The 20,000-nt window shown below is 44.7% G+C and overlaps 1 protein-coding gene across 1 annotated transcript in view; it reads right to left on the bottom strand.

Moving 5' to 3' along the window:
* LOC126998425 (cell adhesion molecule 1-like) overlaps positions 1 to 15,328 on the bottom strand; it is a 143,512-nt gene extending 128,184 nt beyond the window's left edge. The window contains exon 1 of the mRNA XM_050860092.1: positions 15,085 to 15,328. Within this exon, the coding sequence (XP_050716049.1) occupies positions 15,085 to 15,148 (64 nt within the window). The 5' untranslated portion in view covers positions 15,149 to 15,328. The remainder of the gene's footprint in view (positions 1 to 15,084) is intronic.
* Between the last annotated feature and the right edge of the window lie 4,672 nt (positions 15,329 to 20,000).

Genomic DNA, 20,000 nt, shown 5'->3' with positions numbered 1-20,000 from the left:
TCGTAGAACCGTGGTGTGTGCGTGTGTAGTATTTCATGGTCTGTCTTTTTTTTGGTGTATATTTCTCTATTTTTGTTATTATTATTATTATTATTATTATTATTATTATTATTATTATTATTATTATTATTATTATTATTATTATTATTATTATTATTATTATCACCATTATTATTTTCACTACTATTATTATCATTATTATTATTATTATTATTATTATTATTATTATTATTATTATTATTATTATTATTATTATTATTATTATTACTATTATTTTAACGTTTTCTTTCTCCTCCAGTCCTCAGTTGCATTCTGCTGTTGTAAGAAAAAATGAGATTAATGATGTGAATGTTTGTTGGGAGAGAGAGAGAGAGAGAGAGAGAGAGAGAGAGAGAGAGAGAGAGAGAGAGAGAGAGAGAGAGAATGCAAATGGTCTAAAGAGAATTGAGAGAACTGGAGAAGCAACGGCGGGAAGGAATAGTAAAGCACGTATATTCATGAATCTCTCTCTCTCTCTCTGATAACAGACATGACGAAGATATATTGCTGGTTCTTATTGCGCTCTTGTACCTGACAGGAGAGAGAGAGAGAGAGAGAGAGAGAGAGAGAGAGAGAGAGAGAGAGAATCAAAGCAAAGAGCATACTGGGAAACGCTTGAAATCCGTGGAAACAGTTGTATAGATTTCCCAAGTGATGGTCTCAATAACACAGGTAAATAACTAGACAGACAGACAGAATGGATACATAGAAAAAGAATGATAGATAGAGAGATAGAGACTGGTCGAGAGAGAGGTAAACGAAAGCAACAGACCGACCAGAAAAAAAACGTTAAATTAATGTAAACAAGATAAATGGATAAAAAAAAAAATAGAGTTGCTGATTGATCGATATACTGAGTTAATAATGATAATGTTGGTGAATGCACGATGACAACGGTAAGGTCATAAACGGGTCAAGTGCATATACATAGACAGTCAGGATGTATTGAAGGCATAGTCATGATAAGCATTTCAACAACGTAATTACTTCATCCAAAAATATATATGATATGTTTTAGCGAAAATGTAATGTCTTTTATGTTTCAGCAATTCTGGTGTTGTCTGCAATTCTAACTTTTTTTTTAACATTCCGAATATTCAATCGAGCGAGATTTTTTCTTATTTTTTATCTAGAGTATGCTTTATGTTTTCCAGTCCAGCCAGTTATTAAATTTTTTTTTTGTTTCTTTGATTCTATTCCCATGTATTATAAATTTTTCGAATCATAAATTTCTTGTATGATAAATTTCTTCTGTGATAACTTTCTTCCGTGACAATTTTCTCGTACTATGACATATTTCTCTTGTTTGATAAAATTTGCCATACGATCCCATGTTTTCCAGCTTCTGTTATGTTCATTTTACTCTCCTATATTTTTTCAGTATTAAAAACAAAGAAATATCGCGTGTGTGTGTGTGTGTGTGTGTGTGTGTGTGTGTGTGTGTGTGTGTGTGTGTGTGTGTGTGTGTGTGTGTGTGTGTGTGTGTGTGTGTGTGTGTGTGTGTGTGATTGTCTTTTGATGGGATGAAAAAAATAATAATTAAACAGAACGACGATATTTATGAATTTTCCAAACGCAATCTAAGTTGGCAGGAGTCGCTTTAATAATGCAGCAAAGTTTAATGGGCTTGCTGGAGGAAAAGAAAGGAGGAGGAGATTGAGGAGGAGGAAAAGTCGCAGAAGCAGGGAGAGGAGGAGGAAGAAGAAGAGGAGGAGGAGGAAGTAGTGTCATATGCCCAAGAAGGAGGAGGAGGAGGAAGAGAAGAAGGCCGCCGCACGATAAGCGTTCTTTCTCTATCTGGCATCACTTCACCTCCCTCTCCACCACCACCACAACCACCTCTGCTGCCATCACCGCCGTCGTCTTTCGTCTTGTGCAATAATTCAATCAGGAGTTGGCCTCAGCGGCACTCAGGGGATATTGCAGGACGAGAGGAGAGAAGGGAGGGAAGGGAGGGACAGGAGACATTTCATCCATCCTTCCTCGAATCTAATTTAGGCGTCTTTCCCTCCTTCATTGTTACAAGTGACATTGTGTGGCGGCGTCCGGCAATGACATGGACGACGAACGGACGGCGGGAGGGAGGAAGCGGAGAAAGAGAGGCAAGGAAGAAGAAAAATAGGAGGAAATGGCGGAGGAAGGCATGGAGAGAGGGAGAGGGAAGGGTACAAGTGTTCGAGTGTGATGGAGGAGGGATAATGAGGAAGAGAAGGAGAAGCAGAAGGAGAAGGAAAGAAAAAGGATTGGGATAGGAAGAGAAAAGAAAAAGAAGAGGATAGATGGAGGGAAGGAGGGAGAAGGAGGAGGAAAGGCTTTTGGAGTGATGGAGGAGCAATAATGAGAAAGAAAGGGAGGAGAATGAGGAGGAGGAGGAGGAGGGAAGAAGCTTAAAGGCGTAGAGAGAGAGAAAAGGAAAAGGAGCTGCAATAGAGGAAGAAAAAGTAACGAGAGAAGAAAGTAGGTGCGGGGAAAGCGTGAAGAAAAGAGAAGAGAAATTTTTCCAGACGGATGAACGAGGAATGGTGATGAAGAGGAGGAAGAGGATGAGGGGCACTGAGGTGGGAGGAAAAGGGAGAAAAGAGAACGGGAAGAAAGGAGGAAGGTGTTCTTGACTAGCGAGAAGAGGAACGACTAGGAGGAAGAATAAAAGTACGGAGATGAAAACGCGAAAAGGGGGAAGAAAAGTGGAGCAATTAGGGGAAGAAAAGAGGCAAAAGAAGGGAGACAAGAGTATGGGGAAGAATCGGTATAGAGACGTGGAACAGAGAAGGAAAAGGTGGTAAAGGGAAGAAAATAAGTGAAGGCAGGTAAAAAAGAGAAGGCTTGAAGAGGAGAGGGGAGATGAGATGAAAGAAGAGGAGAAGTTGTATAGGAAAAGAAAATAAGAGTAAAAGAAGAGGGGGTAAGAGAGGAAACAAGAGGATAAAGAGAATGGGGAGAGAAGGGAGAAGGTGTGCGAAAGAAGAAAAGTCTGGGAAAAGAAAAAGTGAAATAAGGAGGAGAACGAGGACGAGGAGGAAGGAAGGAAGCGTTTCAGACAGCCTCATAACCTCGTGATGAGAAGAAACGCGGTCACACTTACGGCCATGTAGTGGACAGCTGATGTGTGATTTCTCTTTTTTATTACTCTTCTTATTTACTTTTCCTCTTATCATTTCATTCCTGCGTCGCATTTCTCTCGTGTAGTACTATAAGTATAATTTGTAGGTGCAGAGAGAGAGAGAGAGAGAGAGAGAGAGAGAGAGAGAGAGAGAGAGAGAGAGAGAGAGAGAGAGAGAGAGAGAGAGAGAGAGAGAGAGAGAGAGAGAGAGAACAAGAGAGAGAGAGAGAGAGAGAGAGAGAGAGAGAGAGAGAGAGAGAGAGAGAGAGAGAGAGAGAGAGAGAGAGAGAGAGAGAGAGAGAGAGAGAGAGAGAGAGAGAGAGAGAGAGAGAGAGAGAGAGAGAGAGAGAGAGAGAGAGAGAGAGAGAGAGAGAGAGAGAGAGAGAGAGAGAGAGAGAAGAGAGAGAGAGAGAGAGAGAGAGAGAGGAGAGAGAGAGAGAGAGAGAGAGAGAGAGAGAGAGAGAGAGATAGAGAGAGGAGAGAGAGAGAGAACTGCGGAGAAGTGGCTGCCCTAGAAGACTGTGGGTTGCCCTAGAAGACCAAGGGTAGCAGCTCTGCCTGACTCTGCCGTGATCAAGGGCAAGTTGCAGCATTGTTCTGTCACTCAAGGCAAGAATCCAAAATAGACCCCCAGGTGCAAACAACAAAAGGTGTTGTCATGGGGTACCCCCTCCGCACGCCACTAACCATCCTCACCCGCCATTCACAAATCGAAGATGCACAGCGATGCAAAACATCACGTCAGGAGGACACCCGCCAAGTACTGGTAACCCTGAGGGAATCCCTGCTTCCGTCATTGACTCTCGGGAACTGGGGGACATTTTGCCTGAGGCCCTATACACCCGAGCCTCTTCGGTGCTTCAACTGCAAGAGGTCCGGACACCACCAGGCAAAATGCCTCCGGCAGGCTGTTTGCGGGATCTGCAGTGGCCAGCACAACACAGAACAATGCTTGACGAAATTCAAGGCAAAGGAGCCCGTCACCCACCGCTGCCCCAACTGCGACGGCTCCCACCATGCATGGAACCGTACCTGCCCAGCGAGAGTAGCGCAGGTGAACAAAGGAATAGAACGCCAGATCACATGGGTGGAGGAGCAGCAAAAGACGTCGGCCACCCCATCCCCAATAGGCACCTTTGTGTGGGATCAACAGCGCAAGACTCCAGTTCCAGATGCCTTGCCTTCACCGTCTCCCGCAAGGGTGTCGGGGGGAGGCTGCTCTCGTGTCAATCCCCGCCCGGTGCCCAAGCTGGGATTTTTCAGCCGCGCCGTGGGCTTAAACTACCCACATGCTGTCCAGAAGAAGACCTATCCCGGCTTCTTCCAAGGTCGAGGAGCGAGCGTCCGCTTTCAAGGAGAAGTGTCAACTGTACACCACCACGCTCAGGGCACTCCTCAAAGTAGCATTCTGAGCCCCTTTCTTTTTCAACGTCCTGATGGAGGGCCTAATGGACATTGATTACGGTCGAGGTGTCAAGCTGCTCTGCTATGCAGACGATCTCGCTCTCGTGTTTCAAAGATGGGACTGCTTTGAACAGGCACCTATGCCCTCGCACGCTTAGGGGAGAAGTGTGCTGAGCTTGGGCTAAAGATCAACATCAACAAGACCAGAGTCATGGTGTTCGGGCGACGACATCCTGAAAGAGCGCTCTCTCTCTGTGGCAATCAGCTCGCCTTCACTACCACCCACCAATACCTGGGCGTATGGCTGGACAGCCGCTTCAGCTTTGCGACGCATGTGCGCTACCTGCGTGAGCGAGCCGAAGCCCTTACCAACATTCTACGGGCGCTAGCAAGTCGCAGTGATGGGGTTTCATACCGCGTATTGCGGGATTTCTACGTCCATGCCATACGATCTGTAATCGATTACAGTGCACCATGCCTGTGCTCGAGGTTGCCCAAAACGATGCTTTGCGCGTCATAATGGGCGCACTTAACTGGCGTCGGGTGGCAAACCTTCGGGCAGAGAGCGGCCTCCCTTTTCTCCAACACCGAATATTGGCCAGGACGGCGTGCACCGCAGCGAACTAATACGAACTCGCCCCGACCTATCTATTTCCATCCAGCTGGTTCTGTCCTTACGGCAGCCACCGAACGATGCAGCTGATAGAGATTTGGTGCACGACGCTGCTGCGACTATACATGTGTCTAAGATCACAAGCCCTCGTACTTGACTACCAAAACCTCCCCCACCCGCAGTATACTTCTCCACCACCTTGTACATCCCCGACCTTGGAATTCGCACTACCAAGCGAAGTTCCGCGCGGGCCCTCCTTCCCAGCTCTGCTTCGCCAGGAGGCTCTACACAGAACTGACTCTTTAGATGCCCCTTCCACAGCCTTTTACTATACAAATGGCTCTGTTGGTGACGACGGCTCTGAAGGAGCAGCCATCACCAACAAAGAACACGCCGAGCTCAGGAGTCTCTTCCAAGGGATAGCAATCCTAAAAGCCGAATTGGCAGCCTTACTCGGGGCACTATTCCACGCCACACACCAGCCCCACACCAACATTGTCATAAACTCTGACTCACTCTGACTCCATGTGCTCCAAAGTGGCAGTATCACTGACAATAAGCAACTCCCAACTTCTATTTTCCTACAAGCGGGAAGACTTGCATCATAGGGCAAGCATAGTTTACTGCACTGGATACCAAGTTATGTCGGATTGGCAGGGAACGAGAAGGCGGACCGGGTGGACAACCTTGCACGGACCTTGCCTAACATCACTCTGAATATGGCGCCAAGCTGGGCCACAACTCAGGGAACGCTCAAGACCGCCGCAGCCAATCTCACCCGCAACCATCACCAAGACCTCATAATCCATGAATCGAGCTCAGCCTCCTGGTATAGGACCGCTACCAACTACCAGCCTCTCAACGTCCCACCTTCCACCCCGAACACCATAGTAATTCGGATGCGCCGCCTTCGCCTCGAATTTCAAACTCTCGCTGAAATCAGCAATAGAAAAACTGACCCCAGACCTCTCTGCCTCGACCCACAACAGGACACGCTAATTCATTACATTATTTAATGCCCATCAGCAGAGCTCATCCATCCCTCCGGTCTACCTGCCCGTTCAGACGAAACCATGGCTCGACAGCTGGCTACTGAATGTGTCGCCAGCACTCCTGACCCCGGAGATCGCAAAAATTGTATGTTCATACCCGCCATCGTAAGAATATCCACCTAGCAAGCCTTCTCAGACGGGCTCCCCCATAGCCCGTGCTACCCCCAGGGAGTAAATATTAACAGCAACAACAACAGTATATATATATATATATATATATATATATATATATATATATATATATATATATATATATATATATATATATATATATATATATATATATATATATATATATATATATATATATATATATATATATATATATATATATATATATATATATATATATATATATATATATATATATATATATATATATATATATATATATATATATATATATATATATACACACACACACACACACACACACACACACACACACAAAGGGGAAGATAATGGAAGGAAGGCAGAGAGAGAGAGAGAGAGAGAGAGAGAGAGAGAGAGAGAGAGAGAGAGAGAGAGAGAGAGAGAGAGAGAGAGAGAGAGAGAGAGAGAGAGAGAGAGAGAGAGAGAGAGAGAGAGAGAGAGAGAGAGAGAGAGAGAGAGAGAGAGACGAATCACCCACCAATTATTATCCTAACGCTGTCCATCCGTCAACGAAGTGAGTTAGCGAGGAGCGATTCGCGATGACAAGTGGCCAGCAATATCGCGTCCCATCATGGCTGTTTATTTGGCTCGGCTGACGGAGGACCCGGAGCGCGCGGTGATGATGATAAGTCGCCCCCATACGCGAGAAAACGGACGCCATCCCTCAAATTGGAGAAAATGGAAAGTGGGAACTCCTCACAGATCATCGCGCGTCAGTCATCTCAACGCCGACAGGATGGATGGTGCTGACGTGATTTTCTTGTTACTGCTTTTTTTCCGCGTGGTTTTCTTGAATTGAGGAGGTCATTGAAGAGAATGAGGGAAAGATGAACACACGATATTTATCTTATCTTTGTTTCTTGTATTTCCCGAGTATACCGTTCTGAGGTAAAGAGGAAAGAGAGGAGGTGAAAAGACGACATTGATCTCATTTTTGTTACTTGCATTTTCGAGTATACTCAAGGCCGTAGTTTCTAGGGGGTAGGGGGGGGCTATTGCCCCCTAGTGTTTTGTATATCGGTCTTAAAATGCCGCTAAAAGTGCTTACTTAAAAAAAATCCCCCACCTGCGCATCCTCCCTACCCTCGCAACCCTCCCTCCCCAACTCATGAACCTATGATGCCTTCTATACCCCCTAAAAAAATCTGCCAAAATTACGGGCCTGATACTACTGAGGGATAAGGAGGAGGAAGAGGAAAAGAAGAACACATGTAGTACAGTAAACTCTCACTATAACGAACCAATTAGGGGGAAAGGATCCGAACTTTTGATTTATAGCGAACTGTGTTCGTTATATGAGCTGAAAGTTAGCTATTTCTAACCATTTCCGTATTTAACAAAGCTTATTCGTTGTATTAGATGAAAGTTTGTATACTTACGTACAGTACATGCAGTCATCACAAATACTTCACTCATACAAGGAAATTAAAACAACATTGATACACATTGGTCATGCTGACTGACGTGCGTGTACATGCTCGGTCAGCCTACCACCGAACATAACCCCGATATTACCGAACTTGTTCGGTAAATTCCCACACATACCGGAAAGTCAAAAAAGTTCGTTAAAGCCAAAATTCGTTGAATCAAAGTCCGTAAAAGCGAGGGTTTACTGTACCTCTTTTCAAAGCTCAAAACTAACTTAATTCTCTTACTGTTACGCCTTTCTTCCATGCCCCTTTTTTTCTGATGAGGATGAAGAGGTCAAAACAGCGTCGCTCATTTCATCGCTCTAACTGACGGGGTCCTCTTTTTATTAACAGTATTTCCAGTGTACCTTTCTGAGCTAAAGAGGAAAGAAGATGAAGAGGAAAAGGAGGAGAGAGAATCGACTACATATTTTTCTTATCTTCCACTCGACAAGCAATGAAAAGTTGACATGATCTACTTGTTGTTAGTAATATTTTCCGTGTTTCTCCTCTCTGCGATAGTCAGGAACACTGTCAGGAGGCATAGAAGGAAAAGAGGAAGAGGTGAACAGACGCCGTAAGACTCATCGCTACATCTAACGTGATCCTCTTTTGTTACCGTTGTTTCCCGTGCGCCTTTCTCAGAAGAGGACGACGTTGATGAGGAAGAGAAGGAAGAGACTGCACATTACCTCTCGACGCTCGTGCTGACGTGAGTAATCCGCTTGTAATAATCATTTTCCCGCCTTCAGAGAGGAGTAGAAAAGTCTGAGGAGTGGGAATTATGATGATGATGAGGAGGAGGAGCCAGTAGTATAAAAAATGAGGGGATAAAAACGTGGATCTTAGTGGCAGAGTTAAGCATATCAAACAACACCATGAGTGAAAAAAAAAAAAGAAAACTGCACAGACTGAGGTTAAAAGAAAAAGAAAATACAAGGCAAAGTTAAGTAACACACACACACACACACACACACACACACACACACGTCGGGAGGTCCTAAGTTTACAGGCCATTACGGAGTCGGTGGCTCAAAATTAATTACATCTCGCGAAGCCTCGGGGGTAGTCCGTGAAGGGCGGCGCGGCGGCGTCTGTCTGGCAACACTTTTACGAAACGACCGAGTGAAGGGAACAGCATTAGGGGGACGAGGAGGAGGAGGAGGAAGAGGAGGAAGGGTATGGAGAGGACCCGATAAGAAAAAAAGACGATGAGGAAGAAGAAAGGGCGGACGAAGAAGACGAAGAAGGGAAGAAATTAATACGGAGAGGAACCGATAAGAAAAAAAAGTGAGGAAGCAAAAAGGACGGACGAAAGAGGATGATGATGACGAAGAGGGGAATACACACGAAGAGGAAATCAGGAGAGGACGTAATAATGAGAAAAAAAAGGTGAGGAAAAAGAAAGGAGGAACGACAGAGGATGATGAAGATGAAGAAGGGAAGACATACGAAGAGTAAATCTGGAGACAACCTATAAGAAAAAAAGGTGAGGAAGAAGGACGGAGGAAAGAGAATAACGAAGACGAAAAAAGGAAGGAATTGGAGTTGGAGGAATTGGAAAATAGCGTTTGTGAGTTATTTTTACATCACTAGCTATCCATCGAGACTTCCAGAGCAATTAGTAGACCAAATGAACCCGGTTTGTTGTTACGAGTGTGTGTGTGTGTGGTGTGTGTGTGTGTGTGTGTGTGTGATCATCTTTTATTCCTTCGTTTACCACGCGAGTGAACTAAAGATGCACTGTGCTTGTAGTAAAGGCGAGAGAGGAGTCAACGTAAAAAAAAAAAAGGATCGCTGGTTCGAGACGCGTGTCGAGACAGCAACACATGATCCGCCTCGCACGAGTCGCCATGCCAGGCCTGCCACACACACACACACACACACACTTATCTCTTCACCACACCCTGAATACAGTAACCAAACGCCAGTGAACCTCCCTTCCCTCATCACATGAAAGGATGACGGAAGGGACACGTATTATATCATGTGCGTTGTTTTTATGACTGGTTCTCGTAGTTATAAGTATGGTAGTGATGCGGTAAACGAGGTCTTCTCAAGCTTATAGTCCACTCATCCTTTTCCCCGAGTTTGTATTCACCATTAACACCACTGTCACTCATTACGCATTCTCGCTCTTGTGTGCACGTAATAAAAATACTGTGCCTAAGAAAGAACTATTCATGCTTTTAAATATGTGACTTAAATATTATCAAGGTTGATGGTTGTGAAGAGGATCCCACCCCCCCCTCCCTCACACTCGTTCTCTGCACTTGTTTTACCTAGCGAAGGACAGCGACTTTTGTATAATGATCACCACTATCTTTCCTGCATGCCCTTTCAGTTTAACTCCTACACAAACAGGAAAAGCAACAGGTGATACAAGCACAATACCTAAGTTTGCAATAAAATAAATATAAATCTCTTACTAACATAAAAATCGGAGGTTGGTAAGCGGGGTCCCCACAGACAAGCGCTCCCCGACCCCAACATGGCGTCTGTCCACCAATAGGAGATCACCTTGCTGGAGCTTAACGTATTATCCAATCAGGACAGCACAGACATGAAGTTTAGGTATTACGGGCGGGGAGGAAAGAGCGGGGTGGAGGGGCGGGGTGGGGGGGTCTGATGGTACCGGTGACTGAGGAGCAGAAGCCGGCGGGATGGGTCACCGTGCGGGGGGTAACGTCTGGACGGGATTAGTTTATCTTTATTAGTGAACCAACGATTTGCGTGCGATTTGCGTGGAACGTGGACCAGCAAGGGTGCGGGGGATGGAAGGTAAAGTACGTAAATTCTATTATTTGAAGGATGTTGTTGAGTTCATAGTGAAAAGCTATTGCTATGGAGGTGCCTACGTGGGTTTGTGATGTTGGGTGCTGGGCGGGAGGTGTGCAGGCCCGGAGGAGTTGATTGATACTAATTAAAGTCGCCTGGGTTTGTGTTTCTTCGGAATAGTGAATGTTTGTTGGTATAATGGTGTAAAGTTTGGCTAGTACGTGAGTGGTGTGAAGGGGGCGGGTAAGTAGAGGAAGAGGGATTGCCGTAACGACTGTGGGGTTGTAAGCTTGTGGGACTTTCAAACTGGATGTGTAACCGATCCCGCGTTCTCTGACACAATACTGACGGTGAGTAGCTTAGGGATGTTCCGGGACCTCACGAGCGCTGTATTGTTACGAAAAATGCAACAAGGTACTGACGTCACTAATAGGGTCACGAAACGAGTAATTTATAAGTAAAACGGGGCTGTAGCCTTTGATAATTTTTTGTCTTGTTTGTTTTAAATTAAAAACTTAGTGCAAGTTACTTTATATATTAATTCCTTTTTGGTGACTTTCTGAAACAAATGAAATTTTGTGTATGGATTGATCATGCCTTGCAATGGGTTCATATTTTAACGAGCTTGTTACATCTGTAATAGATAATTCAGGCTAGGAAGGATTTTATTGTTTCTTCAGGAGGAACAACAGGTCCGTGCACAATTTTATGGCGTTTGGACAGCCGCCATTTATTTTATTAATGTTATTTTTTTATATCAAATTAATCGTTCCAGGCCTCACGTGAGGAGTTTTTACTTTCAATAAAAAGTTTCAGACCTATTATATAATATTACTATAACCCGTTTACCATTGTTTTATCTGCTGGAGCGGGAAGTATTTTTTACTCATTAATGTTCATTGATGTAACGCTTCACAGCACTTTCGAAACCAATGTGGTTTGCTGACCCACTTTTACTACGTTTCCTTGATGCAACGCGATGTGCTTGTACAGGGAATCAACGAAGCTGGCGGTGATGCGTCGTCCCGCGTGTAAACATTTGCACAAGGAAAATCATAAGCATTCTACCCCCCCCCCCCCCACACACACACACACAAAGGTAAACACATGCCCACCTCCAAATGTTACTTTACTTGGCTGCTCTTCGTCTTGATTACTAAGCCTTGATCTTACCCTGGGGGGAGGGAGTCTGGTAATGTATGTGGAGTGTCCTCGGGTCATTTCACACAGCGGAACTTGTCGTTTCTAAGCTTTTTTTTTTCACCAAAGGCCAAATATTTTATTAGTATTAATTTAACGCCAGTGTGGTTCACAGTCCAAGGCACACTTTTACAATCACACCTTCACTAGCACCGTCTCACATATGCATAAACATTAATATAAATAATCAGATAATATATGAAAGTACTTCAGTTTTCACAGTACCACAAAACCGACTTCCCTTCCTACATCGTGGGGAAAAAGTCCCCCGCCAAAATTTGCTGTCGCAGTGCTCAGCCATTTTGGGGTGACGGACGCTTGTTTCCTGGTCTCGCGTCACAGTGGACATGCACACACCTGCCCAAAAGTATGGCACGAACTTTGTCAGTGGCTAGGTAACACTTTTTGCGCGGGAAGGTTTGTGTGCAGCGCAACAGCCGGGCCAGGTCCTTGAAAATATATTGGGAGACAGCTCTCACATATACATTTTGCAGTACTATTATATTTGTGACGTTATTCCTTTTACTAGACGGGTTATTAGTTTACGGCCGCAGTGTCTTCTCGGATTATATTTAAAGCTACCAGGTCTTTCCAAATTAGGAGATGGATTCATGGAATGGTTAACTCATTATCATGGAGCTGCCATGTGTAGGCCGTTTAGCCTCTAGTAGCCTCCTTGTATCCTTGTGTATGCATATGTATAAATAAGGCGTACACAAGACACAAGACAAATGTTACACCCGCCACATTTAACACTGAACAGTTGTTAGTGATCATTTTCACCTGTACTCCAGCAAGGCCCAGCTAATAGACCAGGTGCCGGATATGGAAGAACAAAATGTTAATTTCGTTGCGTGTTTGGGGAAAGGTACAACGGGGAAAGGGACAACGCATCAACCTGCCAACATCATTGAACCTCACCATTATACATTGATTTCCCATGTAAGGAAAATGAATCCTTTCACGTTATTCATAACTTTTGTTGGGTAAATTCTCTAAGGTTTTTAATTTACTACTGGCGTTGAGTGCATAATATAAATTCTAAATTTTTACTAATCGTTTGCACGTTTGTGTGTGTGTGTGTGTGTGTGTGTGTGTGTGTGTGTGTGTGTGTGTGTGTGTGTGTGTGTGTGTGTGTGTGTGCAATGTACTTATGTGCCCTCGAGCGCCTTTGCTTGTGACGGTGACGGAGCTGAGAAGTTTCAAGATAAATCGGCAAAGAAGATTGTCAAGAGTTTACAAGGAAAGTCCTCCTCTTTGATTCCTTAATTCCTCTCGCGCTTCTTTTGTCTCCTCCACTCCTCCTCCTCTGTCGCGATGGTGGTGGTGGGAGAGTGGTATTGGTGGTAGTGGTGGGGGGAGTGGTATTGGTGGTGGTGGGGTGGGTGGGGGAGAGTGGTATTGGTGGTAGTGGTGGGGGGAGTGGTATTGGTGGTGGTGGGGTGGGTGGGGGAGAGTGGTATTGTTGGTGGTGGTAGTTGTGGTGGTGGTGGTGGTATTGGTGGTGGTGGGGGTGTTGCTGTTGGTGGTGATGGTGGTGTTACTGGTGGTCGTGATGATAATTTAGCTTGTTTGTGTTAATATCGTAAAATGTGATGACAGTCGTCGTACCACGGTCGCAGGGCAGGTAATTTTAGCAGAGCAGGTGATGGTGTACGGGCAGGTGGCGATGGCAATGACGATACTGATGGTTATGGTGCCTTGATAAGCAATGGTGATGGTGGTGATTTAAGCGGCACTAACAAAGATGATTCGAGAGCAGAGTTAAAGGTGTTTGTTACGGTGTTGATAGTGATGATAGTGTTGATGGAGTAGATGCGGAGTGACGGTGATGCTGGTAGGCTGAAGGGGTTGGTAGTGGTGGTGTTTGCTGTGTTGATATTGATGGTGATAAATAAGAATGCTGTTTTTTCTTTAGAGATTGTAGTGGTGCTTTCCCTCCGTCCACCCCCACCCCCCCCGCCCCCTATATCATTTTCCCTCTTTGAACCCCTCTCTTCCCTCTTCCTTCCCCTTCAACTCCTCCCCCGCCCACCCCTTTTTCTCTCTCATACCTCCCCCTTTACCATTTTCCCAGTTTTAACCCATCTCTTCCTCCCCTCCACTATAACCCCTAACTCTCCCAATCTCTCTACCCCCTCTTTCCATTTTAACTCTTCCCCCTCCCAACCCCTTTCTCCCCATTCCTTCCCCTTATCATTTTCCCTGTTTAAAAACCTCTCCCTTTATCTTCCCTTTCAACCCCTCCCTCTCCCAACGCCTCCCCCTCCTTCTTTCCCTTCAATTCCTCTCTGCCCCCTTTCTTCCCTCTCGGTCCCTTCCCCCTCCCAACCTTCTCTCTCCCTCCTTACTTCCCCTTCAACTCCCCCCCTCTTCCCTATCTCTCTTTTCCCCTCCAACGCCTTCACCTCTCAGCTCCTATCTCCCTTCTCTCTTCCCTTCACATTCTCTCCCTTCCACTTCTCATACCATCCACTACCATCACCACCACCACCACCACCCCGTTCACGCCCCAGACACGCCCACACACCACCACCACCAACATGAACCTTTCACCACCGCGAGACCAACAAGCCAGCCAGCCCCAAATCAGCCCAAACCCAGATAGTAACCGCACCCAAGTTTGCAATCTAATGATGTAATTTGGCTCATTCTTCTTCTGCTGATGAAGTTAGGGCACTGTCTTCAAGCAATTACCGGGTTGGGGGGGACGAGAGAGAGAGAGAGAGAGAGAGAGAGAGAGAGAGAGAGAGAGAGAGAGAGAGAGAGAGAGAGAGAGAGAGAGAGAGAGAGTAAAAAGTGAAAATTAACTGAAGCGAGGAAGGAAGGAGGAAGACAGAGGGAGGAAGAAACCGTTGTAAGGAAGGGAAGGGAAAAATAGAAACGCCAGGATGATGGAAGGAGGGAAGGAGAGGAAGGCACGAAGGAAAGAACAAATGGACTGATGGAGAGGAATGAAGGGAGAGCGAGAAAAAGGAATAAAGATAGGGAAAGAGAAGTCGAGGAGAGTATTTTGCAGAAAAGTTTGCGAGTGGAGGGAGAGGGAAAAAGAGAGAGAGGTAAGGGAGAGAAAACTGAGATACACAAAGCAAATACTGAGAAACGATATTTACATGCCGGTTGAGGGGAGAGAGAGAGAGAGAGAGAGAGAGAGAGAGAGAGAGAGAGAGAGAGAGAGAGAGAGAGAGAGAGAGAGAGCACACACACACACACACACACACACACACACACACACACACACACACACACACACACACACACACACACACACACACACAGATCCCTTACCCTCTTCCTTCCTCTCCTTCTCCTTCCCTTTCTCCTCCATTTACTCACCGAAGAAAAGTATGAGCAGGATGGCCAGGCTGAGGAGGGGCCGAAGCGTGGCTGGTAACGTCATGGTGGTGGTAGTGGTGGCGGCGGGGAGGTCAGCTTACATGAGGTCAGAGGTCAGCGCGTGAGAGGATCAAAGAGGCGGGCTGCGAGAGAAGGGTGGAGGGGTGAGGCCGGTCAGCTGTCTTTCCTTCCCTTTCCTCTCCTTGCTTGTGTGTTTCTTTTCTTTGTTCTGTTCTTGTGATACACCTGTTTGGGGGAGGGAGAAAGGCGGTTGTTATTTTTTATTTTTTACTAACAATTCCGCAACAACAACAACAACAACAACAACAACAACAACTACAACTACTACTACTACTACTACTACTACTACCACTACTACTGCTACTACTACTACTACTACTACCTACTCTACCACTTCGTTTGTTCTCTGTGTTAATGAAGGTCAATCTCTCTCTCTCTCTCTCTCTCTCTCTCTCTCTCTCTCTCTCTCTCTCTCTCTCTCTCTCTCTCTCTCTCTCTCTCTCTCTGCAATTACTAATCCTGCTTCCCCTCCTGCAACACCTAGGCAATCCACAATGTTTATTCCTTTAATCCCTTTCTCTTCCTCTCGTGTTTAATTAGTCTATCCAACACCGTGAGGGTAATTATTGTGATAGCTAAAAGAAAATGATCTACAGGAGCAAACACAAGGCTGAAGATAGGGTGGCAAGGGATGAAATGGTATGACTCTTTGCAGTATCATAAATGTGATCGTTATTGTTGACTGTTTTATTCATCTGTGGTCACGTCCATGATTAAATATAAACAAATGTGCGGAAGGAAAGACAACTAGAGGTATGGCTGTGTAGGAAATATATAGTCAGATGAAATTCGGTATATTACTGGAGATCGATATGCCTTGGTCGTGTTAAAAAAAAATATTGAATTAAAGCAGCTATATAGAAACCATGGGGAGTAAGACTGATATACATTTATTCATACGTCTATTTATTATTTTTTCCTCCTTGGTTATCCTGTCGGTGATTTCTGTTGCCTGGGAGGCCGGGGAATGTTCACTTGCGTTTTTACCTCGATTTTTTTTAGTTTACCTTAGTGCTGAAAGAATTAAATCCGATTAATAGATAAGTCTGAGCAAGATATGAGCAGAGGATTTAATATTTCGCTATCCGGTGTTTTCCTACTCGGTTCCTTCATTTGAAATATTATATAATCTCGTCCCTTTTCTTTTTTTCCTTCGCCATCTGTTCATTTGTCTTCTTTTTTTCCTTCGCCATCTGTTCATTTGTCTTCTTTTCATTTTTCTTCTTCCTTTTCCCTCTTCATCTTACCTCTTCATTCTATTCGCCGCTGTTCCTTTGTTCTTCGTCATCTGCTCATTTGTCTTCTTTTCATTTTTCTTCTTCCTTTTCTCTCTTCATACTGCCTCCATCATACTTGCCGCTGTTTCTTTTTTTCTTCATCTACTCATTTGTCTGATTTTCCTTCTCGTTTTCCTTCTCCCTCTTCTTATTCCCTCTTCATCCTACTTCCCCCATATCCTTATTTCTCCATCATCTGCCCATTTGTTTCCTTTTTCCTTTTCCTCTTCCTTTTCCGTCTTAATTTTTGCTTCTTCATTCTACTCGCCGCCTCTGCACTTTTTTCATCATCTGCTTATTCGTCTGCTTTTCCTCTTCCTCTGCCATCTCCCTCTTCATTTTACTTCTCCGTCCTGCTTTCTGCTTTTCATCATCTGCTTATTCTTCTGCTTTTCCTCTTCCTCTTCCTTCTCACTCTTTATTTTGCCTTTTCATCCTACTCGTCACTTTTCCTTTTTCTTCACCATCTGCTCATTCATCTGCTATTCCTCTTCCTCCTCTTTCTTCTCCCTCTTCTTTCTGCCTCTTCATCCCACTCCGACAGCAGAATCTTATGTCCGTTTTCTCGCTTCCAAAATTTTCGATATATTTTCCTCCACTCTCTTACAGATAATTTAAGTTTCACACGCCTGCAGTTCATCTCTTTCGTACCCCATTTCTCTTTCCTCTTCTACAGACACGAGGAGGAGGAGGAAGAAGAAGAAGAGGAGGAGAAGGAGGAGGAGGAGGAGGAGGAGGAGTAATAAGGGTGGATGAGAAAGAAATCAGAAGAGGTTTAAAGGAGCAGCTTTCACGAGACTTCTTAGAGGAGGAAAAGAGGATAATGGAAGAGAAAAAGATGATGGAATGAGAGTCGAGGGGAGGCAAGGATGGCGTTGGAAGAGTTAGAGAAGTGGAAAAAGGAAAAAAATGGGAAGATGGTGGAGAGAGAGAGAGAGAGAGAGAGAGAGAGAGAGAGAGAGAGAGAGAGAGAGAGAGAGAGAGAGAGAGAGAGAGAGAGAGAGAGAGAGAGAGAGAGAGAGAGAGAGAGAGAGAGAGAGAGAGAGAGAGAGAAACTAAAAATCTCTCCTGTATGGTTCGTTATCGTTGGCGGGATGAAAAAAAGTCATTTGAATATTCGTAACTAATTTTGTTTTGTTGTAATGATGTTTTCTTGCTTTTCATCTAACACTTCCTTTCTTCAACAGCACAATCACTTAATTTAACTTCTCTTGCTTACTTTACTATCCACCTTTCCTTCTCCTTTTGCCTCTTGCTCCTCACTCATCGTTGTCTCGTCCTTTTTCTCCTTCTCCTTCACCCCTAAAATATCCTCTCCGTTCTTCAATTTCCAAAAACCTTGATGTATTTTCCTCCGTATTTTTTTCGGATAATTGACACTTCACGCCCCCGGTTCTCTGTATCTCTCCTGTCACATTCCTCTCTCCTCTTCTTTACGCGTCGGGAAGAGGAGGAATATGGAAAAGAAAGTGCTGAAGGAGATGGAAGAGGAGGCGGAGGAGGAGGAAAAGAGGTGTAAGAGGAGAGGAAGTCGTGTAGGAGGAGGAGGAAAAAAGGTGAAGGTGAGATTATATATGAGAGAGAGAGAGAGAGAGAGAGAGAGAGAGAGAGAGAGAGAGAGAGAGAGAGAGAGAGAGAGAGAGAGAATCAACGGAAATGAGCGTGACCTTGAGGTAGGGCTTCGCTGGGGTCTGGGGGCGGGCGCGGGTCAAGGCTTTGCTAAGAGGGCTCTGAAGAAGGCTGCGTCACCAAGGCTTACTCGGGCCTACGTTGGCATGTGTGTGTGTGTGTGTGTGTGTGTGTGTGTGTGTGTGTGTGTGTGTGTGTGTGTGTGTGTGTGTGTGTGTCTTCTTTAACTGTCTGTGTCTGTCTGTCTGTCTGTCTGTGTTTTCTCTATCATTCTCCTCCGCAGTGGATTCACGGCCTACGATATTTCTTCTTTTCTTCTTTGTGTTTTCTCTCTCTCTCTCTCTCTCTCTCTCTCTCTCTCTCTCTCTCTCTCTCTCTCTCTCTCTGTTTTCCGCAATGATTCCGAGACCTCCAATATGAATTCTTTTTTTCTCCCTTGCTTCTTCTATCTTTCTTTCCCTTTTCTCTCTCCTCCTCGGGTATTGGTCAAGGTGATGTGATAGGGCAAAGTCACGTCATTTCTGCTTTCCTTCCCTTCAATTTCTCCCTTCCCCTCCCCTCTTACCTCTCCTATCACCCTCCCTCACATCCTTCCCCCCCTCTCCTCTTACCTCTCCTGTCACCCTCCCTCACACAACCTCTCCCTTCCTTTTCCATCTCTCCTCTGACCACGCCTATCACCCTCCCTCACTTCTCTCTCCCTTCCTTCTCCATCTCTCCTCTGACCACGCCTATCACCCTCCCTCACACCCCTCTCCCTTCCTTCTCCATCTCTCCTCTGACCACGCCTATCACCCTCCCTCACACCCCTCTCCCTTCCTTTTCCATCTCTGTTCTTACCTCTCCTATCACCTTCCCTCACTCCCCTCCACTTTTCTCCTCCCCTTCACCTTCCCTTACCACGCCTACCTTCCCCTCCACCACCACCAACACCAAAGAGGCTTTTGTGGTCAAAAATACATTGTCCTTTGTATGCATTACTCAGCAAGTGTTCTGAAGCCATGCGTAAAGAGAACGTATTTTCGGGTTTAGTGTAACGGAATTTCACACTTTTGGGGGTTACTAAAATCGTTTGTGAAATCTTCGTATTGTAAATTGTATTTTAATTTGAGGAAACGGAAAAAATATTAGGCCGGTCTGCATAGTTTTCACCACCAAATTTGTGTATTCAGCAGAGAGAGAGAGAGAGAGAGAGAGAGAGAGAGAGAGAGAGAGAGAGAGAGAGAGAGAGAGAGAGAGAGAGAGAGAGAGAGAGAGAGAGAGAGAGAGGAGAGAAAGAAAATATAAATGAGGGAAACAAAGATATTCAATGCGATCGATATATTGCATCTTTTTTCTTTTATGCAGTGACTAAAACCATCGCTTCCCTACACACACACACACACACACACACACACACACACACACACACACACACACACACACAAATACACACACATACACACACAAAAAAAGCGTTTCCTTTAGTCACGAGTTGTCTTGTGAACGGTATCGCTTTAATTTTTTTGTATCCAACACCATTTTTCCAACTTTTTTTCAGACTTTTTTATTCCCTTCCTCTTCGTGTCTCCTTTTTTTTCACACTGCATACCAACTTACTTTTCTTTTTATCTGGCAGTATTTTTACCCACCATTTCCGTCCTTCTATCTATCTTTTCCTCGTTTATTTTTGTCTCCACTTTTCAAACTACGAATCGACCTTTTCTACTATTATCTATAACTACTTCTCTAATGTGATAAAACTAGAAATAGTCATAGTCGACAACAGTCATACATAAAAAAAATCTGATCACTTAAAAAAAAAAAATTGCAAGACATGAAAAGAATAAATATAAAACTGGAAAACTATTGAATATATGCGCCTTTGTGTGTGTGTGTGTGTGTGTGTGTGTGTGTGTGTGTGTGTGTGTGTTGGCCCTTCTCACTATT

Source organism: Eriocheir sinensis, chromosome 14 (genome assembly GCF_024679095.1).
Source record: "Eriocheir sinensis breed Jianghai 21 chromosome 14, ASM2467909v1, whole genome shotgun sequence".
NCBI lineage: Eukaryota > Metazoa > Arthropoda > Malacostraca > Decapoda > Varunidae > Eriocheir > Eriocheir sinensis.
This window is presented reverse-complemented; position numbering and strand designations above follow the sequence as displayed.